The sequence below is a fragment of the Pezoporus occidentalis genome, unplaced genomic scaffold (assembly GCF_034315485.1).
Source record: "Pezoporus occidentalis ecotype Australia unplaced genomic scaffold, CSIRO_AGI_Poc_V1 ctg47, whole genome shotgun sequence".
NCBI lineage: Eukaryota > Metazoa > Chordata > Aves > Psittaciformes > Psittacidae > Pezoporus > Pezoporus occidentalis.
The window spans coordinates 509407-531594 of record NW_026915802.1 but is presented as its reverse complement, the minus strand read 5'-3'; the positions used below and the strand labels follow the sequence as shown (position 1 = coordinate 531594).

The 22188-nt window shown below is 42.7% G+C and overlaps 1 protein-coding gene across 8 annotated transcripts in view; it reads right to left on the bottom strand.

The window, feature by feature from the left end:
* ESRRB (estrogen related receptor beta) overlaps positions 1-22188 on the bottom strand; it is a 141218-nt gene that overhangs the window by 69683 nt on the left and 49347 nt on the right. The window contains exon 1 of one of the 8 annotated variants that reach the window (XM_062636120.1): positions 18711-18995. The exons of the other annotated variants lie outside the window; for them this stretch is intronic. Coding sequence (XP_062492104.1) covers positions 18711-18760 — 50 coding nt within the window. The 5' untranslated portion in view covers positions 18761-18995. Of the gene's footprint in view, positions 1-18710; positions 18996-22188 lie in introns of those variants that run through there. 8 annotated transcript variants of the gene reach the window in all.

The following is a 22188-nucleotide window of genomic DNA, read 5'->3' as shown; positions in this document are numbered from 1 at the left end:
CACAGGGCTGAATTAAAATGAAACAGTTAATTGTGTGCCCATGGGGTTCTCAAAGCCCTGTTTTGCAAGAACAAATCACAGGTATTCCAAAACCTCACGTATATGTTACTCTTCCTCAGACAACACAGCAAGGTTTGAGATGCTGTGGGGACATGTGCTGCGTAATAACAAAGGTAAATTGAAGAGGACAAACTAGATTCTCCTTGTTTCTGACCTAGTGGACATGCTCTTATCTTGAATAATTTTCAAATGCCTTTTGATGTGTGCAACTCTCCCTTTTATTCACTACAGCCTATTCCACATTGCTGTGAATTCTTTGTCTCTTCCCTGCATTCTTACCTTGTTACACATACCTTACATTTTTCAAATTGCTTTATGGGGTCCTGGCCACAGGGCCCTCACGGATCAAATATTGCACAACAAAATACGACCCATTAATACTGTGTTTTCAAGTTGAAAATCATGTCTGTTCCCCAGCTGCTATGCTGAGACAGGACTTTCTTTGCTGGTCATAACACTGACTGAATGGGAACCACATTCTTCAGATCTCTATTGCCCTCTGTCCTCACTATCCCCATGCCCTCAGTAAACACGACTGATTCATCTTCTCAATTCATCTACAGTGACAAAATAGGAAATAATATTTTTATTCAAATTAAGTGCCGAGTATTTGCCCCTACATAGGTCAGTATAATTGCTGAAGGTTACAGATTCAAAACAGTACTATTGTGTTCTATTAGCAACCTGGTTTTGTTTAAAGCTTTTGGCTTTGCATTTAATTTCACCTAGGACAGTTATTACGTCACAAAATTGAAGAGTTCCTTTTCTATCCACTCAGGCCACTGTAAAAAAAAAAATTAAAAAATTATGATTTACAGTGAGTAAGAAGTCATGGGCAGCATCTTTCACCCACAAGGACTTCAAACTGCTACTCAAAATTGTATGCACATTACAGGATCGTTTCATCCCGTCTCTAAAGCCTAACACAGCAGCTTTTCTGCACCATACAGCCAGAGTTTAAGTGAAAAAAGGTCTGTCCTGTTGGAATTATAATGGAAAATAAGGAATAATGTAATTGTCTGAACTGAAATTTAATCAGAACACTGGTATCCACCAAATAACCAGTACTGCAATGCCACGATGGGTGTCAGGGGCACACATACAACCCTGGTGCCAGTTTGAGGCGCCAGCTCTCAGAGCAAAATGTTTTTCATCAGCGACATCAGCTCTTGCCCTGCCTTCCACGTTTGTTTGCTTGCCTCCTACTCAGCTTTGCTAGCCTGCAAGAACAGGCAGGACCATGATTTAGCATAAGTGCGAATGGAAAATGAAGGACAAAGTAAATTGTTTGCTTGTAACTCTAGAGAATCTTAACCAAAAACTTGACTTAACAGAGTAGAAGGCTATCACTTTGCTGATGGATTATTTTAAAGCCATATCACAAAATCTAATAGTCTCTTCTCACACTGTCCTAGCCATTTCTGGGATCCACCACATGCACTCACCTTGGTCCATCTGTTTTGCTCATCCTTCAAACACATACCTGCTTTCCCCCATGCCAACCATCACTTCAGTCAACCAACTGGCTGACATTGTCCCACAGCCAGTGCCTATGACACATCCCTCTGCAAGACCTACATCTACTGAAAACGCTGGCAGAACTCAACTCACTAATGATGGACGAGATGTGCAGCAAAGCACTCATGCTCTGTCTTTTCAAAATCTTTACAAAACATAAACACACAGTCTATAAAATTGGACAGATTGTTTTTCTTTCCTCAGTGCTGGCCTGGTCTGGAAGAAAGAACAGAAGTAGCAAACCCTTTATTTTTCCAGCTTTCTGTCTGCTGTCTTGGTGCCTTCTCTGCTGATCTCTTTCCTTTCCCTATTCATGCCACACTTTCAAGGGCAGAACAGTTTTTCACTGCGCCTGTGACAGCAGGTAGCACACCACAGCCTGGGCCCTAGAAGGAGGCATTCCTGATACCATCCAGGGGTGAACCTTCAAATCTGCTGCTCTGTGCCTCCAAATCTCTGTAATGGCTCACAAAAGGAGATGCAGGGGTGCTGGGGAGGTGTGTGCCACACCAGCGTGTAGATGCTGCTGTAGAAGAGGGTATGAAAGGCAAGCTCCGGACGTAACAGCAGTGGCTACTGTAGGCCACCATGGAGGAACATGAGCAGAGCTGGCAGGAGACAGCTTATCCGTGCTGTGCTTTGGTCTCTGCAGTGATCTCAGCCTCTCACTTTCCCGAGTGCTAAATTCACACAAAAATGTTTTTTTTTTAAACCCACCACAGGCGATTAAGCTGTGATCTAGATTAATTAGCTGCCATATTTCATTTTTAAAATCAGAACTGGCCTGTGCTGACACCAGGGAAACTTATTTTTACTCATACCTAGCTGCCTCTGATTTTTCATGCTGCCTAGAACAGAACGGCTGCTCCCAGCCTCACTCACCCATGCCAGGCAGCTGCATGCACCCACTGCTGGAAGTAACTCTGCAGCACCCCTGGGAATGGGTAGTGGGCTGAGCATGGGGGGCCAGGGATCTCCTAATGAAAATGCTGACCCTGGTGTAAGCCACACGCCCCAAGTAGCATAGCTTTAGTGTTGAAAACAAAAGATTGATGAATTGTGTAATGTACTTCTACTGCTGCTAATTTTTCTGAGTGCTGGTGTTTGGTGTCTCTTGGAGGCTAACAGGCCCCTTTAGCCACAAAGCAATATTTACTCCATCCTGGCAGCTGGGCTGCTGGAGGCAAAAGATGTGCACTTGCTCCCGAGTGATAAGCAAACGTCAGAATGCACATCAGGGAAAGGACACATCTGACAGAGGTTCAGCATCACTGCATGGAAGCACGGTTTACCTTCTACCTCCTATTCTTGTGAAGATCATTCATTTTGCACCTTTAAATCCCTGCAGAAAGCAGGCGATAGGCAACAACCTTGTTTAAACAACGTCACAGACTGTCTTTTCAAAAACTAATTTCTGAGGTGCTAGACTTTCCTGCCCAGCACTTCGTTACTCCTTGTCCATTAAAATAGCAGCTCCTCAGATCAAACGCTGTTCAACCAACCTCTACAAACTACCTTTCAGTCTTGACGACACTTTAAATAAGCATTGGCTCAATAACCCCAGTCCCAAACCTACATCTCCTCCTGGAATCAGGAATTCTGTCACAGATTTAATATGTTCATTCAGCCAGTTCACACTCCTGTTAGGTTGTTTTATGTGATACCGTTACAGGCGGAGTTCTAACAGCACCTTCCTCAGGCCAAGAAGATGCTTCAAAACCCTGTTCAGCAAGAAGCACTTCCTGAAACTGGAGCTTCATGGGAGATACCCTTTCTTGCTTTAGTATGGATGGACACACACAAGATGTGTGTATGGGATGCATGCATAAGGCACATAATGTGAGGTAGCAAATCCATTTACATCAAGAAGTACAAGACACACCATGTAACACTCCGTATGTTCATTGACATATTAAGTATCTATGTGAGTATTGACACAAAGTATCCCCCAAGAACAGGCAAAACACAGACTCTTCCTTCCCTTCCCCATCTCTATATACACCTGCTAGAGCAAGGACTGCTGCACAAATGTGAAGAACCACAAGAACAGCCACAAAGCAATGCCACCAGCCCATGAACGTCTCAAGCAGAAGAGGTGCTGTCATGTGCTGTTCTCTGTTCCCTCCCTCTCACTCAGCAGAAAGGACCTCCAATAAATATGGAAGTTGGGAGAAAATTAAACCATCTCTGGCATCATACTGCCAAGAGCCAACAAGGAAGCAACAGGTAACACCCTTAATCCTGCAACACAACACAAAGGCTTGAAACCACATTAATAGCCAGCAGTGGCCAGTAGAACAGGATAGAAAATGTTTAAGAATTGGTTAGTGGTGCTCAGCTCCCCCCTTTTCCAGCTCACTGACTGCGAGGTTTTTCTCCAGGGGATAGTCCGCAATATCTCTATCAAAATGAAAAAAGTCACCCAAGTTTTCACCACTCCTATGCCAAGCCAGTGTTTATCGTATTTACCCCAACTGATGCACAGGACTCCACTACCATCCCACCTCACAGCAATGTGTCATTCCTGCCTTCTCTGCTCCCTTGGAGCAGAAGTGCAGCACAGGCCTCCTACCAGCTGCTAATGTGCATCTTCCTTCTCTAGTTGCAGGGATGCTAAACACACTGTAATAAATCTTCTCATCCCAAGGAAACAGTTCTCTTTCTTCAGGCCCCATGACATTACACACTGCAGGTCTTTCCAATGTCAAAAGCTCCATTTCAAAGCTCCTCTGCTCTCTGCAATATCATGCTGCCCTATGTCTCATCACCTCTCCCCAGTGCAATTTGCTCCCAGCACTAAGGAGCTTTCAGGTTCCCCACAATGGGTACAGGAAGCAGGCTCTGCTTCCAGCCAGTGATAGGGACCACAATGGGGCTGTCAAGTGGATAGGACTTGGGTGTTTCTGTGGGCAGGTTTTACATATGTGACTCTTTCTCACCTCACAAGGATGTTGCTGACAACTTTCACCTTGTAGTAGCAGAGATACAAAAAAGGACAGTCTGCAGATCTGAAGGAAAGCCCATTTTCAGCGCAGAGGCCATACAGCACATACTGAATTAAAAAGCTAGGTGATAAACCAAGTGGCAGTTTTGCACAGTTTGACCTCAGTTTTTAAGCAAACTCTCATTCAGTTTTAGCAACAGAAACGTGTGCATGTGCTAGCAAAATCTTTCTTCCTCCTCTGTGATCTCTCTCTCCTAAAACTGTTGTATTCAAATTCCAGGTTTCTGCAGGAAGAAATGGCTGGGTGTTTTCAGTGTATGTTCAGTAAGTTAAATAAGAAAAGTGGTGAGAAACAGATGTTTCCTATCATACTTCAGACAAAAACCTTAGTCACATAGCAAGTGCAGCCACAGTGACCGGGCTGTTGCCCTCAGCTTTTCAGTCACCATGACTCTGTTACAATCTGATCTTAACCTCTGTGACACAGGTTCTACCCTTGCTTGTCTTCCTCCAGCTCACCATCTCCAATCAAACACAGCTCCAACAGCGTCCACTGGAAGTATACTGTTTGCAACCCAAAATGCTCAAGATCATTCTGAACCACCAACTCTCCTCTGGATCTCTTGTCTAAAGCAGTAGAGCTTTGCCTGCCATTGCTTTTTGTATTTCCATGCAGCATCGGCGTTCTGAAGATAATACAGAATCAGATGATGCTGAACTTAAGATTTCCTACACACAGGGTAATATCAAGGAGGTTTTGCTTAAGGCACGGTTTGTTACATTTGCCTTCCACTTTTTTTTTGATTTTATCTATTGCTATAAAAATGCAATTGCTCCTCAGCTGGATGGCAATATATAGATAACTTAAAAGGAGCTTGAAATAGAGCCGGGTCTCTTCTCCCCACCTATCTTGTTCTAGTCTTCCTTCTCCTTTGCACAGGCCTTCTTCCACGGGTTTCATCCTCATGAATTTGGCAAAGGACATTCTCATCTCGAGCTCTCTGGAATTCACCACACGCAGGAACGTTTCTTTGGACTCCTCCTTTACTCACCTCTGCTCTGGTTTTATTCCAATAATATTCTTTGTAACTTCAGTGAATTCAACTTCACCTCCTCTCACACCTCATTTGGCATTTTGTCTTCTGTGCATTTTAGTAATGCATCAAACTTTTCCCCAGTTACCACTATGTAGCCTTCTCTAACATACTCCAAAATAATTCCCAAAGGGCTGAAAAAATCATTTCATGCATTAGAAGCATGAAACCTGAAATCCAGAAGAAACAGAAGGTGATCTGCGGCACTAACAGCACCAGGCAAAGTTTTACAGAAGGAAAATGACTAGTTTCTGTCCTTCCCATACAAAGCTTTACCGTGTTTGTGTCCCTTTCAATATGATTTCTTATACTGATTCCAGGTATATCTTCCTCTATTATGATGTTAAGCTGAATGGCCTAATATTAATCTTGTGCCAGTTTAACACTCGCTCACCCCACCTGATTTTCAGTTACTTGTCATTTACACAAGTAAAAACAACAGGAGATTCAGATCCAAAGTACCTTTGAATACAGCTTTAAAAATCCAAGTTCCCAAACATGCTCAAAGCTGTTAGATGGCTTCTTCATCTTGTGGCTTCTGCTTGCCTAGTTTCCCATATAAATTCTTAACACCAGCCTCTTCCCTCAACAACAGTGACAGAATTTCACGGTTGCTATTTGTTCCCAGAAGATGGAAGTAACCTGATATAAATTACCTATTGCTGCAAGTGAAACAGAACCTGTTAGCACAGTAGTTGCTTCTAGAAGGCAGCAAGTATTGACTACATTATTACAGGCAGAAGGTTTTCTGTCATGGTAGAAGTCATTTTAATATGACAACCTCCTTAAAAATTTTTCCCTATGGCTATTACAGGTTTTTTCCCCAGTTCAGTAGTCCACATCATGAACAGCGCCAAATCCTTACCCTGACTCTCGCAATGGTGATGTACCTAAAATCAGTAAGACGACTCTGATGTCATTTTCCCATAAGAAAGCAGAAACAATGAGGATTGAGAAGAGAGGCCAAAATAACGGCAACCCCCAAATTACTGGATTGTTACTTGTTAAATCTGCATTTAATTATTGTTTACTGCTATTAATTTACACTGTTAAGGGAAGAACCCTGATAACCTAGCTACTTACTAAGAAAAAGAGGATATTTGCAATAAATACCTCTTTATTTGTATTTATCATACTGTGATGTGGACAAGCTAGACTCTTATATATATAAGATGAGAAACTGCTATATCTCCTGATGAGACACAATAGATGCTCTTGATGAGCTGACTGCAAATTTAAGACAACATACCTGACATTTTTAACTCAGGCTGCAGGAGCCTCGCAATTCAAATCCCAACGATGCAGTTATACTCCCAGCTGACAATCACCTACACAAGTGACATTAAGACATACTGCCAGGGAACCAGGTGGGGGATACTTCTCTTCCACATAGGTTTAACACACATGTACCTAAAATTTCCTATGTGTCCCTTTATTAAGAAAAGGCTGTCAAACTAGAGTTATAACACAACATAAAACAACTGGGTGAACTCAAGTATGAGTAAAAAAACCTCAAGGGGCACAATATGAGGGCATGAACTGAAAAGTAGAAAGGTCTGCCTGAACACAGGAAATAATGTTTCACTGTGAGGGGTGACCAATACTTGCACAAGTTTCCCAGACAGGGTGTGGAGTCTCTCATCTTAGAGATACTCAAAAGTTGCCCTGGACATGGTCCTGAGCAGCCAGCTGTAGGTGGCCCTCCTTGAGCAGAGGAGTTGGACCAGATGGCCTCCTGAGATTGCTTCCAACCTCAGCCACTCTATGATTCTATGAGAATTCTAAATTGCTTCATTTAGGAAACAGTGTGCAAATGCACAAAAGATGCTCACACATAAAGAAAATGTGTTTCTCAAAGACTGCCTGAAACTCATATGGGAAACACTAAGGTTTCTCTTGACTCATCAGGCTTCTTTACCATGAGATCTCCACAGACAGTGGAATTGCTCTTCAGGGGATGTGGTGACAGTGTCCAAACATGTACTAGTAAGATGCAAAAGGGAGCGTGCAGAGTAGGACCTGTGAGGGATGACAGAGAGTCTACCTGGAGGCTACATGGAAACTCCCTCTTAATGCAGTAATGAGAGCACTGCCAAGATGCCCAGGAGAGACCTGCACGTACTTTTTAGAGGACAGAGGAATCTGGATGTTCTCAGGAGCTGGCCTGTAAACAGAAAGGTGCGATGGCTGCTCTCCAGGCAGGCCCTGCAGCCCCTTCCACAGCAGCAAGGTGCCCGGCGCACTGTCAGCAGATCCCTGCAGATGGCTGCAGAGCTCTTCCAGCTCCTACCTGTGCTAGAGCAATGGGCAGGTAGAGTCAAAGCCACTGGACAGTCCCTCACTGACGGAAGCAAAACTACTGACCTTTTAATAGAAGGACACTTCTCTCTATGCTGCCTTTATTTCTACCCAAATCTACCAGCCCGTCACCTGCAGGCTGTACCTCATTGTCTCTAACCTCCCAAAAATCCTACATTTGCAAGTTTTCACACAACAGCTAAGACAGAGGTGCCGTGGCTTTTAGGCGTGACAGCAAATTCCTCTGGAGAATTTGTTGCTTAAGATACTTCCTCACCAAGGCTCTGTAATCCTAAGAAGCTCTTACAGAGCAGTTATTTGAAGATACATCTATTCCTCCTCCTGCCTATGGCAGCCATATCCTCTTCCTCATTTCCCCAGACCTCCATTTAACTGAGCTGAATGGCTCACTGGTGCAGAAGGGCAGTCTTCTTCCCATACCATATGTCAGGCTCAACCACCATCACAACAAGCCACCTTTGTTCACTGGCTTTCCATAAACTGTAGGTCTAGCTCTGACACATTTTTGAAAAAAGAAAAAAAAAAAAAAAAGAGATCTCCTTCACTCTGAATGCCCTCACTCCTCCAAAGCCGTACCTCCTACTTCCTTCTCCCCCTCTCCAGTGCTACACAGAGATATATGTAGGGACAAGCCACAAAAATCTGGGTGCAAATCATTCCTCTATCTCAAGGGGATTGTGAGTTATTCTGCACTTACATTCTATCAGTTACATGCTCTGAGCACAAGATGACCTGACATCTCTTACTGTGCTATGGACAGTGCCCCACCACAGGCATGCTGACAGTCGGTACAATTTGGTGCCCAAGTCACATCACCTTCCCTGAAAATCCCAGCTGTGGTGAGGTAGCACGAACCATTTCTTTATTGTGTGTATTTACCTGGTCCCTTTTCAATCTACACATCTGAATCAAATAAATTATCTCCTAAGAGGGAATCAAGAACTTGTAATAGACACCAGGTGCCCAACCTCTTTTAATCCGCCCAACATGAGACTCGTTAGTCATCAGGATAACAATCCTATTTGCAAATCAGCTACCTTTATCAGATAACCAACCGGACCAAGTACAATATCTATTAGTCCAACAACATCACCACCAAGATATATAACTGCTTCTGTACAAAACCCTTTCTTCTAATCCTTCTTAAACTCAACAAGACTGATAGTTTTTTATTATTCATGAATTAATTTTTAACTCTTGTTCCAACAGGGGAATTGAATCTATAACATTTTGCAGAGACTGAAGCAAAGTAATAGTATGCTGAAAAAGCAGGCCAGCCAAAAGCAGGAATTTTTTCTTCATTCAACCAACAATTAAAGGAGCGGGGGAGGTTGCATCTGTTTTTTCCTAAACACCTGAGGGGAAAATTCTAAGGAAAATTACTGTTTTAAAACATGTATAAATACCGTATTTGTGAGAGCTTTTGGTTTTTGTTTCATAATTATGCTATTTTAAAAAGGCTGTGGAATTAAATCTGTTAATATCTTTAAAAGTAAGTCCATGTTAGAATAGGAACTCAAGAGGAGAAATTTCGATGGGGACAGTCAGTATCATGAGAGAAGTAATGATCACAGACAGCGATTAGGGCTTATAGTTCCTCCTGCAATGACAGTCCCCTAGCTGTAATTGCTAGAAGAAAAGGCACTGCTCTGTTTTAAAATAAAACAACTCTTTGAAAAGAATAAAAAAAGAACGGTCAGAAACACTACGGTATTGAAATAAAAAAATTAAGTATCTCATCGTCAGATAACCTTCTAAGCAAGGGATTCTGTAAGGGGAAGCACACTATCTTTTGTGCCTTCCTAAACGCAAATCACACTGGAAAAAAAATAATCCAAAATAACAAAAATAAAAAAGAAATTCCAAACCACTGACTTTTCTGGCTCTGGCACATGAGCCCAGCTTTATCTGGACAACGTTACAGCTAGATCTATTTTCTGCACACTGTTTTTCAAATTCCTCTCTGATACTTTAACTAAAGAAAATCTCAGTTTCTCTTTAAAAATCACAAATTTTAATACGCATTGATTTGACAAGTGCAGTTTATTTGTAGCACCTAATCCTATATGACCCATGATTATATATGCTCCAAGAGAAACAATTTTTTTTAAGCAGAAATGTTACATATCGTATACTTGTACAGCATTCTACATTTACAGAACACCTTCTATGCAAGGCTATGAAGAGATTTACAAACTTTAATTAATAAAGACTCAGGCAAACCTTGCGATGAAGACAGCCATACCTGTCGTTATTTTGTTATACATTTACACGCAAATACAAGCAGAGAAATATGCACCCATATACAGAAAGACTTGCATACGCACACAAAGAGACATTGATTGTATGAGTAACTGTTTAAGTGAAACAGTACACTGTGCAATATCAAATGAACGTGGTTATATATAAAATTATGTACTTCATATACACGCATTCTGTTAACTTACAGAATATGCACATTTATGTAAAATTAAGTGCATACACACACACTGATATACATGCATCACGTACTTGCAGGTCTCTGAATGCAAGAAAACTCTTTCTCTTGCACTTTTGACTCATTTTAGTTCTCTACAGTGTGTTTGGTGCCACTACACAGCTTGTATCAATTATTCCAAAGGAATTGCTTCTGGCATCATCTATGTAAAGTAATACATATGGACACATCAATACACTTAAACATAATTTTTAAAAGGTCATGTTTGCTACAATCTATTAAGGCAAAAAGAACCCACCAGAAGTAAAGTCAACACCCTTCACATAGCCCATGCACTCAAAAGCAAGTTCCCGTGCTGGGATTTCCTTGGCTTTGAATGTGAGCCTCGACTGCATCAGCCAGCCGTGGTCCCCTCCCTGCCACAGCCCCTGGTGAGGCTGCATTGCAGACTGCACATCATCACTTGGAAGTCGCTGCTCAATACGGTGAGGTGTACAGAGAACCCTGATCCACCCAGGTATCTCTGCAGTACTGATGAATCTGATAACAAAAATTGCCTACTAGACAGTGCCATGCAATAGGCACTGATACTTTTAGTCTTTAGTTTTTTAGGAAAATATTTTCCGTATCTCCCTGTACCATTAGTCCCTTAGTCTACAAAAATGACTGAAACAGCCTTAATCAACAGAAATACAAAAACTAGGAAGAAATGGAATTAAACTTTTAGAGCTAAAAGTAGAAGCAGCATCATGTATACTGAATTTGTGTGTTCTAAAGAATTGAATCGCTTTTCCTCCTCTACAGGGCTTTCTGAACTGTTAGAGCTAGATAGCAATCGCATGCCATACACAGGCCAGAAACAAAGAAAAATAAAATGACAGCAACTCCTCAAAATTACCATATAAATCAAAAGATTGTTTAAAAAAATAAAAAGTATGAAGAAACTGTACCCACTGAATATGCATATCAGCTAATTCTGGTTATGTGCACCAAAAGAAATTCAAAACCAAATCCCTGAAATCAGTAGCACCTTATGTTCTCCGCTGTTATGATGCCACATCTGGGAAAAACTCATCTAGATAAGCATGATTTCTTAAGTCAGGAAACAAATAATATGTTTGATAATGAAAAACTTGTCAGATTGACTGAATAAAAGCAGAAACAACACAGAAGACTTTAGAACAATTAGATCTGTTGAAGAATAATTCTTTAGTGTCCTTATTTTCAGCTGTTTAATTTTTCTAATATTTAAAATGGTGTAAATCTTGGTGAGAAATTCGGTTTGTAACTATTCGTGTCATCACATTTAAATGTACTTCCAGCAACTGATGGAAAAAAATCATATTTCTGTCTTATTTTTACCCAAGTGCTTACACATCCTTAAAATTATAATCTCCATATGCAAAATCGTAACTGGAGAATTGAACATTTTTTAAAAGCTGTTCTTTTGACCTTTCTCTTGAGTAAAAGGACAGGGAGACAATACACTCACCAGCATTGTTCACAGTGACGGCTCCATCACCCGAGATTGAGGGCCATTATTACTAAAGGGAACTTTAAAGTGCCAGGAGAAAAAGGGGGGCAAACCTAGAAAATAACACTTCTAAATATGCTGTATGTACAAAAAGCCTTTCAGAACAGTAGACAGAGCACCAAGAAATCTTCATCTAAAAACAGCTGCAGTAAAACACTGGCAATGAATTCAAAACAAAAAGGTGCTATGAGAAACTGCCTCCTGTTATGCAGGATGCTCTAAGCTGGAGGTCCCACTTCCATCCCCCACGTTACAAGCTATTCTAATTTAAGTAAAATATATGAGCCTGCAAATACAAGGTAAATCCAACATAATTTCCGGGAATGGAAAAGGAGAATCTGGACTGAAGGAAAAGGTTCTCATCAAAGGCTCTTATTCTACCAAGAAGAAACCAGAACAGGCTTCCTTTTCCTTCCAAGCCTTCAACAGGACGCAGTATTTGTGAAATGCCCTTACAGTCATGACAAAAAATTGTATGAAAACAGCTCTCTACATTTATGCTATCTCATTTCACATACATGAAAATGCAAGAATGAAAACTGTCCAAAACAAATGCAGTCCTATCACAAATTTTATTGCAATTTAAGTCCTATCTTGAAAACAAATAAGAAAACAAATAAGAGACAATATTCACATGAAAAAGCTGAATAGCTCCCTTTGCTTCATATGCATACTTAAATTTGTGAATTTAAGAACGGATTCTGTATTGTTCACTAAATCCTTACGGATCAGGAATATTGTTTGTAGGATGACAAAGTCATCCTAAGGGTGACTAGACTGAGTTTTGCCAGGATTCCAAAAAATTAACAGGATTTCTTACATATTTACTCCTCCCCCATTCAAAAAGGGAGCGCAAGAAAATTCCAGCTCAGCAGGGACAGAGAGCCATTGCAGGTTGTGTGATAACAGCTTGCCACCTGCTTTTCGCAAGTTGTCTTTGCGAAGTGCAAGGGGCACTGAGTAGTAACGTTGCCTGTGGTGATAGGAAGGCACTGAACAGCTCAGTATGCAAAAGCACTTACTGGTACACAGTGCTCTTCACAAAGGGCATTGCAGAATGCTTCCCAGACTGTCAGAAGTGCTAGGAGAGAAAATATTAGTGTGCCTGTCGCAGGAGGAACATAAGCACTTGCCATCGCAGTAAAAGAAGGTGTGAGCAAATACAGGCACAATGCTGCTTATAGCCAACAAAAAAAAAAAAAAAAAAAGGAAGTGGGGGAGGAAACTTAGCAGCAGTCACACTAGAAGGAGCATTTCTTTGCAGGAACAGCAAGGGTTAACAGTGGCATACAAGCTCTGGTCCAGTCAAGATAGGGTCAAATGATGTGCACTGAAAGTTTCAAGTCCTCAATCCCCCAGAGCTTGTTTGCTAATTACATTTGCAATTACAAACATGAGAAATATATTACTATACAGTGTGTTCCACCTTGAGCAGGCATGTTTCTTCTCATGGACAGTCACACCCAGCAGCCAGACTCTCAAGCACTGTAAGAATCAAAGTGCACTATGTTCCAGCTGCAAGGATCATTTTGTGGAAATCTCTACTGCTCTGAAGAGACAGGGCAAAGCCTTAGAAAGAGGCAGCATAGCAAGGATAAAAAACAAAGTATAAAAACACAAAGTATAAATTACTACAGTTTAACTCCTAAGAAGTAAAACTCACGAGGTCAATAGCTATTACTAATATATAATAGTAAATTATGTTCTGCTCCCAATGACAGGCACAAAGCACTTTACACATGCAAGCTACACGGAGATGACTGCATTCACAACTCCAACGGAGCCGATACTGGGAAGGCAGAAAGAAATCAAGATTTTCCATTCAGGTTTTTTTTCTGGCAAGGTCACCATAGCCGAATGCTGCTAGTATCTTCTTTGTTAAGTCCCTTCACTGAACAACCAACCAATTCATAGTTTGCCCTGGAAGCTCTGATCTTTCTCTTCTCCACACACACCCCTCCTCTCTCCCCCCCCCCCCCCCCCTTCAGTTACTATAGCAGCATTACCTCGGAACCTCGCTGCTGGGTACTGGACATATGCTAAATTTACCTGCTCATACTGCACAGACTAAAAATTCTGTTGTGCACCCTGGCTGTAAAGTTACTGTCAGTAGCTCTATGAACTAAAGAACGGGTCTCATTGGTAAGAACAGCCCCGTCCCTGAAACGTACAGTGGAACTGTTGATGTGCAACACTAGCTGCTGCTAGGGCTCCCAACTCCTAAACTGAGGAGCACAAGCTTGAAGGAGAAGTTGGGGAAAAGATCTGGGCTTTTATATCCAAGCTTTGACACCACCTTTTTCTCCTTTTACTATTTCTTTCTTTAATTAAATCTCTCTTAGGCATTTTAAACTCTGGAGAAATTCTACTGTGCCCCGACAGAACCTGTAAAGTTCATAGTCTCATTTATTTTACTCCCTTCTTCCATTCCATAACAGGGTTTCTATCCATTGATCCCTGGAAAATTTAGTAAAGACACCAAATGACACAATGCACCAAAGTTCTTACTGAACTGAAATTACTTGAAGAATACAGGTGTTTTCAAACAACATGAAATTCAGAGCAGTAGTAAGCACAGGGAGTAACAGCAGAAAGGGCAGAGCGTAGAGCAACATTCTCCTGGAGAAGAAGAAAACGGCATGTGAAATCTCTGTCACAGCAACTTTCTCTGATGCAATCTCTCCAAAGTCTTTCCCCTCTCAGGCTAAATGCAATATTTATTGATTAATTCAAATCAATAAAAGGAAAAAATCCTATTTTTTAAATATATTGATCTTTCCATATTTCTCAATAATTGATAATGATTAGATCATCTTTACTTTTACAAGTGGAATTGGAAGAGGAGGGAAAAGTTAATACAAATACTTTAAAGGTACCAATTTCCTAATCAGCCTTGTGCTCAATAAGCTTAGCATACCAAGACCCCATTCTATGATGGGAACCTCATCAGGAACCTATCAACTAGGCCATTTCTCTTCCAGAGTTTTTGTAATTTATTCTGTCAATAAAACAAACAACTTCCTCCCCATTCATTCCAATTAAGTCCTCCCTATCCCAGCCTTTCAGAAATACTCCAAGCAGACAGTTGCATCAGCTTCTCTGACTCAGATTTCCTCCCATTCACGGAATATGGAGATTTCCAGTAACCTCTGAAATCAAGTCACATTTCCTCAGTCTGTGCATTAGAGTCAGTGACAACAACTTTGTTAATTCTCTGCTGCAGAGTCCAGAATTCACTTCTTCATTGACTTCCAATGTTACACTTTTCCACCTCTCTAGCAAATTTATCACTTATTCCTTTCAACTTTATCCTTCTGTTCATAAAATAATTTTTATTTTTATCAGATTAGTGACTCAGGTGTCTGTCTCATACACCAGAAGAAAGAGTGTAAGAGACATAGCATCTGGCAGGATGCTCTCATTTGCCAATGATTTTATCTTCCCTTCTTGATGGTTCCTTGGTCAGTTTCTGTCTGTCATACAGAACATTAATTAGAAATTACAATTTTGTAGTCCTATCAATATTTCTAGTGGCAACTGCAACTAAGCAGAAAAAAAATTCTCTGAGATGTGGAAGTTAATACAGAAAAGTAAAAATGCCGTCTTTCTCCTTTCAAACAGACTTAGATTTGCTCATGAGAGACACACCACCAATATTCAGTATGACCATACATATGTATGTGCATATATAACACAAACATTTATAGATGTAAACATGTGTTTGTGTGTGAATGTAATCACATCTTTGGTATGTCAGAGTGTACATTTGTGGTGTCTGCACACACATTCCCTTCCCGCTGTACTGCAGACAGACGTTGTCACTACAGTGTAACTAATGTATTCTCACCATATGCCCTCACCTGAGAGTAAAACTGCAGGTACAAATCATTGCTTTTGTTAGTTTCCCAATTCAAACTCGCACGAAAGCCTCTTCCTTGAAGCTGCATCACCTACCCCAGGAATAATTCTCCCAAAGGTCGGTACCAAAAGGTAGTAAGCGGTTGCTAAAGAGTGGATTCCTACACAAGAAATGAAATACATATGTTGCCTAAGGACACATGCACAGAGGAGCAAAATTACAAAGAAGGATTTTCTTACTCTCCATGCAAGATCCTGCAGTGAGGGAACTGCACAACCCACTGACCAGAACTTCCGCAGGTTCCTGGTGTCATCTCTCACATCAACACACGCAAGCAAAGGAAAGGCAACTTTCACTGCTTCAGGAAGAGTAGGATAGGGACAATAAATCCTTTGCTTAGGTCTTGTTTAGACCATTCCTGGGTCTGACTGTTACAAATATTAAGTTCTCCTTAATCTCCAAGGTGGAGACACCTCTTCTCTCTTTTGCCTTGTTCATTCTCTGTCTCTCAATAACTGTAAGGTGAAATACAGTTTCCAGGTAACTGTATGGATCACGTATTGAGTGACCACATCCACTTCCCTTCCTACCTTCTACATGTCCTCCTATTTTTTTTCCTATAGCTTAACAAATAACTAAGTGAGAAGAGGCAGCTTGCAATATTTTTAAATTAATTCCTAACTTAAGGTTCAATTTGACAAAAATTGCTGTCCACATAATTAAAAGAAGTATTATCTTGCTTAAAGAAAAATAACTTGAAATTTTTCCAATGGCTAGCAGCCGGAAGAGTAAATCAGTACAATAGGAATGATAATGTTCACACAGCAAGGTAGCGATACAGGCACAAGTACAATACCTGTATTTACATTGCATGTTCGCAATATAATTGTGTTACAGTGAGAGAAAAATGACTACAGGGATATGTATTGGTCCAACTTTTATCCTCAGATGCAGGAATGCAATCTGAAATCTAACCTTAATAAAACCAGAATGCAAATCAAATCAGTACCTGACACACTGCACGCACACTTTAAATACACTGTAATTTTAAGGCTTATCACCTCTTTTCCTTCTCTCAGTAACTTTTCTCAGATAAAGCCATACTTCCGTGCATTGCTGTACATCTTTAATTAATTAATTAATAAATAAATAAGGAGGTTGAAAAACAGAGGCTGAGATACATTAAATGATATTTGTCTGTCTCTTCCACCCTCAACAGTGTTAAGGAGCAGGTTAGCTGGCACACAGAACCAAGGCAAGCACTTCTCTAAACAAAGAGCTCCCAAACAGTTTCTCATCTCAAAAAGCAGCACCCTCTGTCTACTGTAAAGCCAGGGGCTCAGTGGCATTTCCCCCAGGGCCACCTTCATCTGTCTACTCACTGTCCATAGAGTTGCAAATACAGGTAAGGTGCACTTGACGTTACTGAAAGCTGACAGCTCATGGAAAAGTAAAAGGGGTGAACAGTAACATAAAGTGCAGATTACTTATTACTATTTTCATGTTGGTTTGAGTACCTTTTCTTAATTTCAAAAGCAGACAAATCAAAAGGGAAAAGTTAAGAGACACCATAGGAAGTGATGAAGATGTAGCAGTGTTTTGTTGGGTTTTTGGCTTTGTTTTTTTTTTAATGAAGGTAAAGGCACCTTCAATTTTTGCCTTAACATGAAAAGACTCCCAGCAGCATACAGAATACATTTCCCTTAAGAAACTGTTTGTTTATTTTTAATTCAAAATGAAGCAGCCACAAGTGAAGCACCAGTGGGAAAAAAGAAAATCACATGGGTTAGATTATTAATTTCTATTAACAACACTAAGTCTCATCTTAATGAAACTGCTGGAAGCAGGGGATTAAAGGAAGAAGAAATGAGTGTAAGGACAGATGGAATATCAGGAAACAAGAAACAAAGACAAATAAGACAGCTGTAATGAGGAAAGACAGGTAAGTATCATTGTGGGTTTTCTGTTTGGCTTTAATTGTTTTAATTTTACTAAATACAATGTGTTCTTAAAAGCAATGAAATAGGCAAAACTACTTCACTCCTACGTTTGATGCCACCACAGAACCTGCGTAGGTGACACAGGGATTAACATCAAACACACAAAAGGGGACTCTGCTCAGGGTGAGAGATTTATCCGAGAGGAGAAATGCATTTAAAACTAACAGCTCCAGTTAGCTGGATGCAAATGCCGAGAAGATTTTGCCTTGTTTCCTAACTTCCCCAAAAGGATCAAACCAAAGTTAACATGCTGAAGTGATTTTGAACACAGCATTACCAGGCACAGCCCACTTCGGAATACAAAGAGCAGTAGCAGGTGCTAAGGTATTCGCCACCGGTCCCAGGTCGGGATGTCTGCTTGCCAGCCCTCCGACTCAGTCCACTCTTTCCCCGAGCAGGCTATCCGAACAGTAAGCTGTGGGAAACTGAATTTCCATAGGGCATTTCAGGTGAAAAACCGTACTTCTTGAAAATAGAGACAGTGCTTTAATGGATCTGCTTTGTGTCATTTTATATGCACATCTCTTTACAGACACCTAGTAATTCATCTAATAAAAATCCTAGCACTGACGGAAAGTAAAACTGCGCAGAAAGGACTGCCAGTGCTGTTAGCTGCCTGTTCCTAGGAGATGAAGCATTAGAGGGAGAAGTTACAAGGCAAGAAAGAAACGCAGCAACACGCCGACACCCTCCCCCCCACACCCCGAGCGCTCGCTCCTCAGCGGACCTTGCCGCACCTGCCCGCGCAGAGGTGCGCGCTGCGCCCGCGGCCGCTCGGATGCACCCGGTTCATTTGGTGCCCTGCGGGAGGGAGGCTGGCGGCTCTGCGGCAGGGAAGCTGCGGGACCGCGGGGTCGCTGCCCCGTCCCACCCGCAGCGGGACGCAGCGCCAATCGCAGCCCGCCTCTGGCCCGCCCCGGTCCCGGCGCGGCGCGGCACACTCACTGGTTGTGGTAGCCGAGCGGGTCGGAGATGCACAGCTCGGAAATGTCCATCAGTCCAGTTTGAGCATTCCCGGTTGGAGAGGAGAAAAAAAAAAAAAAAACAAGAAAAAGAAAGAAAGGGGAAATAAAAAAATGAAAGAAAAAGAACGAGAGAACTAAATTGCAGCGGCCGGGGAGGGCGGGGAACCCCGAGAACAGAAGCCGGACAGAGCCGGGTGGCGGGGCAGAGGCGGCGGGAGGCGGCGCCGCTCCGCTCTGATCCCGCACCCGCGTGCGGACACACTGACGGCGGCAGGAGGCGGGCGGAGCGCAGGACACGGCCACGGGGGATTTCACCGCCCCGAGCCCCGCTGTAGCTTTAACGCCGAGAGACGGATGAAGACGGCAGGGCGGCTATTGGCTCCTGCGCAGGGGCTGGGCTTGGAGCGTGGCTGGGGGAGGCACGGCCAAAGGGGCCGCCGGACACAGACCCGGCAGCGCCGCGCGTCCGGCAGTCCTGAGCGGCCCCAGCTCCCCCGGGATAGTCGGCGGGGCGTCCTGGACTGGGGCCGGAGGAGTTGGGGTGCACTGCGGGCCGCAGGCCGAGCTGACCCTGGCACCGCAGCCGGGACGGCGGCGACGGCGGCAGCGCGGGTGACATGAATTCGCGGCTCCAGCCCAGTCCCACCACGGGAACCATCGCAGCGGCAGCGCACGCTCTTCCCGCTTAACCACTGATCTGCTTCTCGTGGGCCCGGCTGTAGAGTTTAGGGTTAAGGTGAAGGGTGCACCATGGGCTACTTACATGGGCAGGCCGTGTGCCGCTTTGCACACGCCCGCCCCAGGCACCGGTACCCTCAGAGGCACGACTCCACACACACGCACTCCGCGCACATGCATAGATCCACGTCTCACGCTGACAAAGCCTAATTGCTGTGCTCCGACACCCGCTTCCCCATACACATGCAAACTAACGCAGGCAGAAAAGTGCCCGAGTCCCATTTCAAAGCAGTGTAATTTAGTGCAGCCTAGGAAACCCAGCAAGTAAGATCAGAATCAGATATTCAGGATAACAGCACATACTCCCACGCACAGAACCCATAGATACGGACCCTCAGAGATCTTCACAAACATCAGAACTAGCACACACAACCGGCCGCACAAAAGACAGTTTCAAAGCTCTGCATATATCCTGGCTGTTGTTGGAGTCAGTGTGTTTTTGCAATTCCCATTCACATTCCTATACTCATACAGTTCCACTGCCTATCTACAGCAGCGTTTCAGTACCTGTCTGAAGATGCCTTTCCATATCAGCAGTTGAGCCTCTCAGGCACACGCAGTCTTGCACAGGAAGCCTGACTCACAGAGCTGTCCTTACAGGGTCTAGCTGTCCACTGCTCAAATATGTAATACTCTTAACAGTTAAACAAGACATAGAGGCCTTTTTAAAAGGAAAACACACACACATCTGGATAAAAGCTTCATTCTCTTATGTCAGGCAAATAAAAAGGAAAAAGTAGGAACTAAAAGGATATTTCTTAATACCAACCCCAGTTGAGGTTGATATTATATCAACCCTAATTTGAGGCAAGAATGTACACCGCCAGGAGAAGCAAAGGGCAGACTAGAGCTTTTCAGATGAGATGGCATAGAAGAAAATGCAGTGTGGTTCAGCTATAAAGATGGCAATAAATGCTAAGATTAGGCTAAAACTTTTCACACTATCAGTATTCTACAAATACTATCAGAAATACTATCAGTATTTGTAGAAACTTAAGAAGATTCAAAAAAAGAATGGCCAAATTGACAGCCAGTATAAGCCATCCTTGCTTTATTGAAGTCTATCAGTGCGACTTGCTCACTACCTCCTCTACCTGAGATGTCATACAAACTGTGTGCCACAGTGCATCCCCAGGCTGTGTCAGGACAAACTGTGATTCTGATCAACTATCCTTTAGACAGAACAGCTTAAAGATGTCAAAACAGAGGTGTTTTATGGTGAAAGAGACACCTGAAGATGGCAGAGAAATCATGTTGGTTTAGAACATCAGGAGACAGAGCAAAGTCTCATTCACAGTTTTAATGCAGCAGAATCTGACTGCTTGAATTTTGCAGGTGACACAGTTAAAACAGCTAATTAATACAAATGGAGCATATATATACACATACACCTTTGTTTACCTAAGTGATCAGCCCAGCAGAAACTCTAAGATGCTTTAACTGTTGAAGGTAGAAGACAGTCTTTTGTAGGGCCCGAGATTGTAAGCAAGGAGTCTCACATTGACCATACTGTAGAACACCTGACCCAAGCAGAAGCAAGAAGGATAAAAACAGCACCGGTGTGCTTCTAACAGAAATCTGAGGTCAGAGAGAAACTCACTGATGACCTAGCTGCCCACTGAAGAAGATTCCTGATGCACAGTAGCAAGAGGGGCTGTAAGAGGCAGACAGGGTCAGGGCCTGGGCAGGCTACAGTTCAAGAGCAGAAAGTTTGCAGTGAGCCGATTTTGATGGAAAACAATTTTCTCCAGAAAGAGGCACCCTGGATGGATCCTGTGCAAAGACTAACCCTGGTGTGGGCCCTTGATGAATGGGAGACCATGGTGGCAACAGCCTGGCAGGCAGGTTCTGCTCGCCCAATAGCCCATGTTTTCATTTCATACTTTAACTTCTATTTAGGCTGAGGTTAGGCAAGCAGGGAGCCATGTGATTGCTGGGCACAAGGTCCACAGAGCTGAATTAACTGATCTAAACAGTACAATGGTGAGTTTGTACTCTGGAAATGGGCTGCTGCTGACAGAGAACTGCCTGGGTAAGGTGGGTATTTAGAGTGGTGCAGAAATGTAACATTAATCTCTTCTGACTCAGTGCAAATGGACAAATAAAGCTTCCTCTGCCTTGACAATAGCTGTGCAGAGGCCTGGCTCTTCCTTTCTGAGACAGATAGAAAGGAATAGCCTCTGCCTGATCTGCCAACCTGAATTTCCCAAGTAAGAGGACTAGAGTCCTGCAGGCTGATTGTGGAACTTCAGGAGCCTTCACCTTTTGAAAACCCCTTCACACGCAGTGCTCACTGAGCTCTTCTCACAGTTTTTGCAAATTTCTCTTTCCCCCAAAGAATAAAGAAGGAAACACTGATCACAACATCCTTCTGATAGGTATGCTTTTAAAAAAGTACTAGGACTGCAAGATTAAGCTACTAGATCTCAAGCCCAAAACCTCAGTTTGGGTAAATACAAGGCAGAACTGCACCTGCGACAGCAGCACTGGGTTGCTTTGTAAGCATGGCCTTTGTTTGCCGTCCCTACCAAATCCTGCCCTGAACTGCTGCTCTCTTACTGTGGGAGGGGCAGCAGCAGTCCTGGCCACACCATCCACGGCCTCTGAGCAGAGCATGTCCACAGGTGCTCCAGTGTGTGATAACTTTCATAAGGCAACCTCTGGCTTTTGAGGTTACCAGTTCTCCTCACACTCAATCAAGATGCAGAGCAACAACTTTC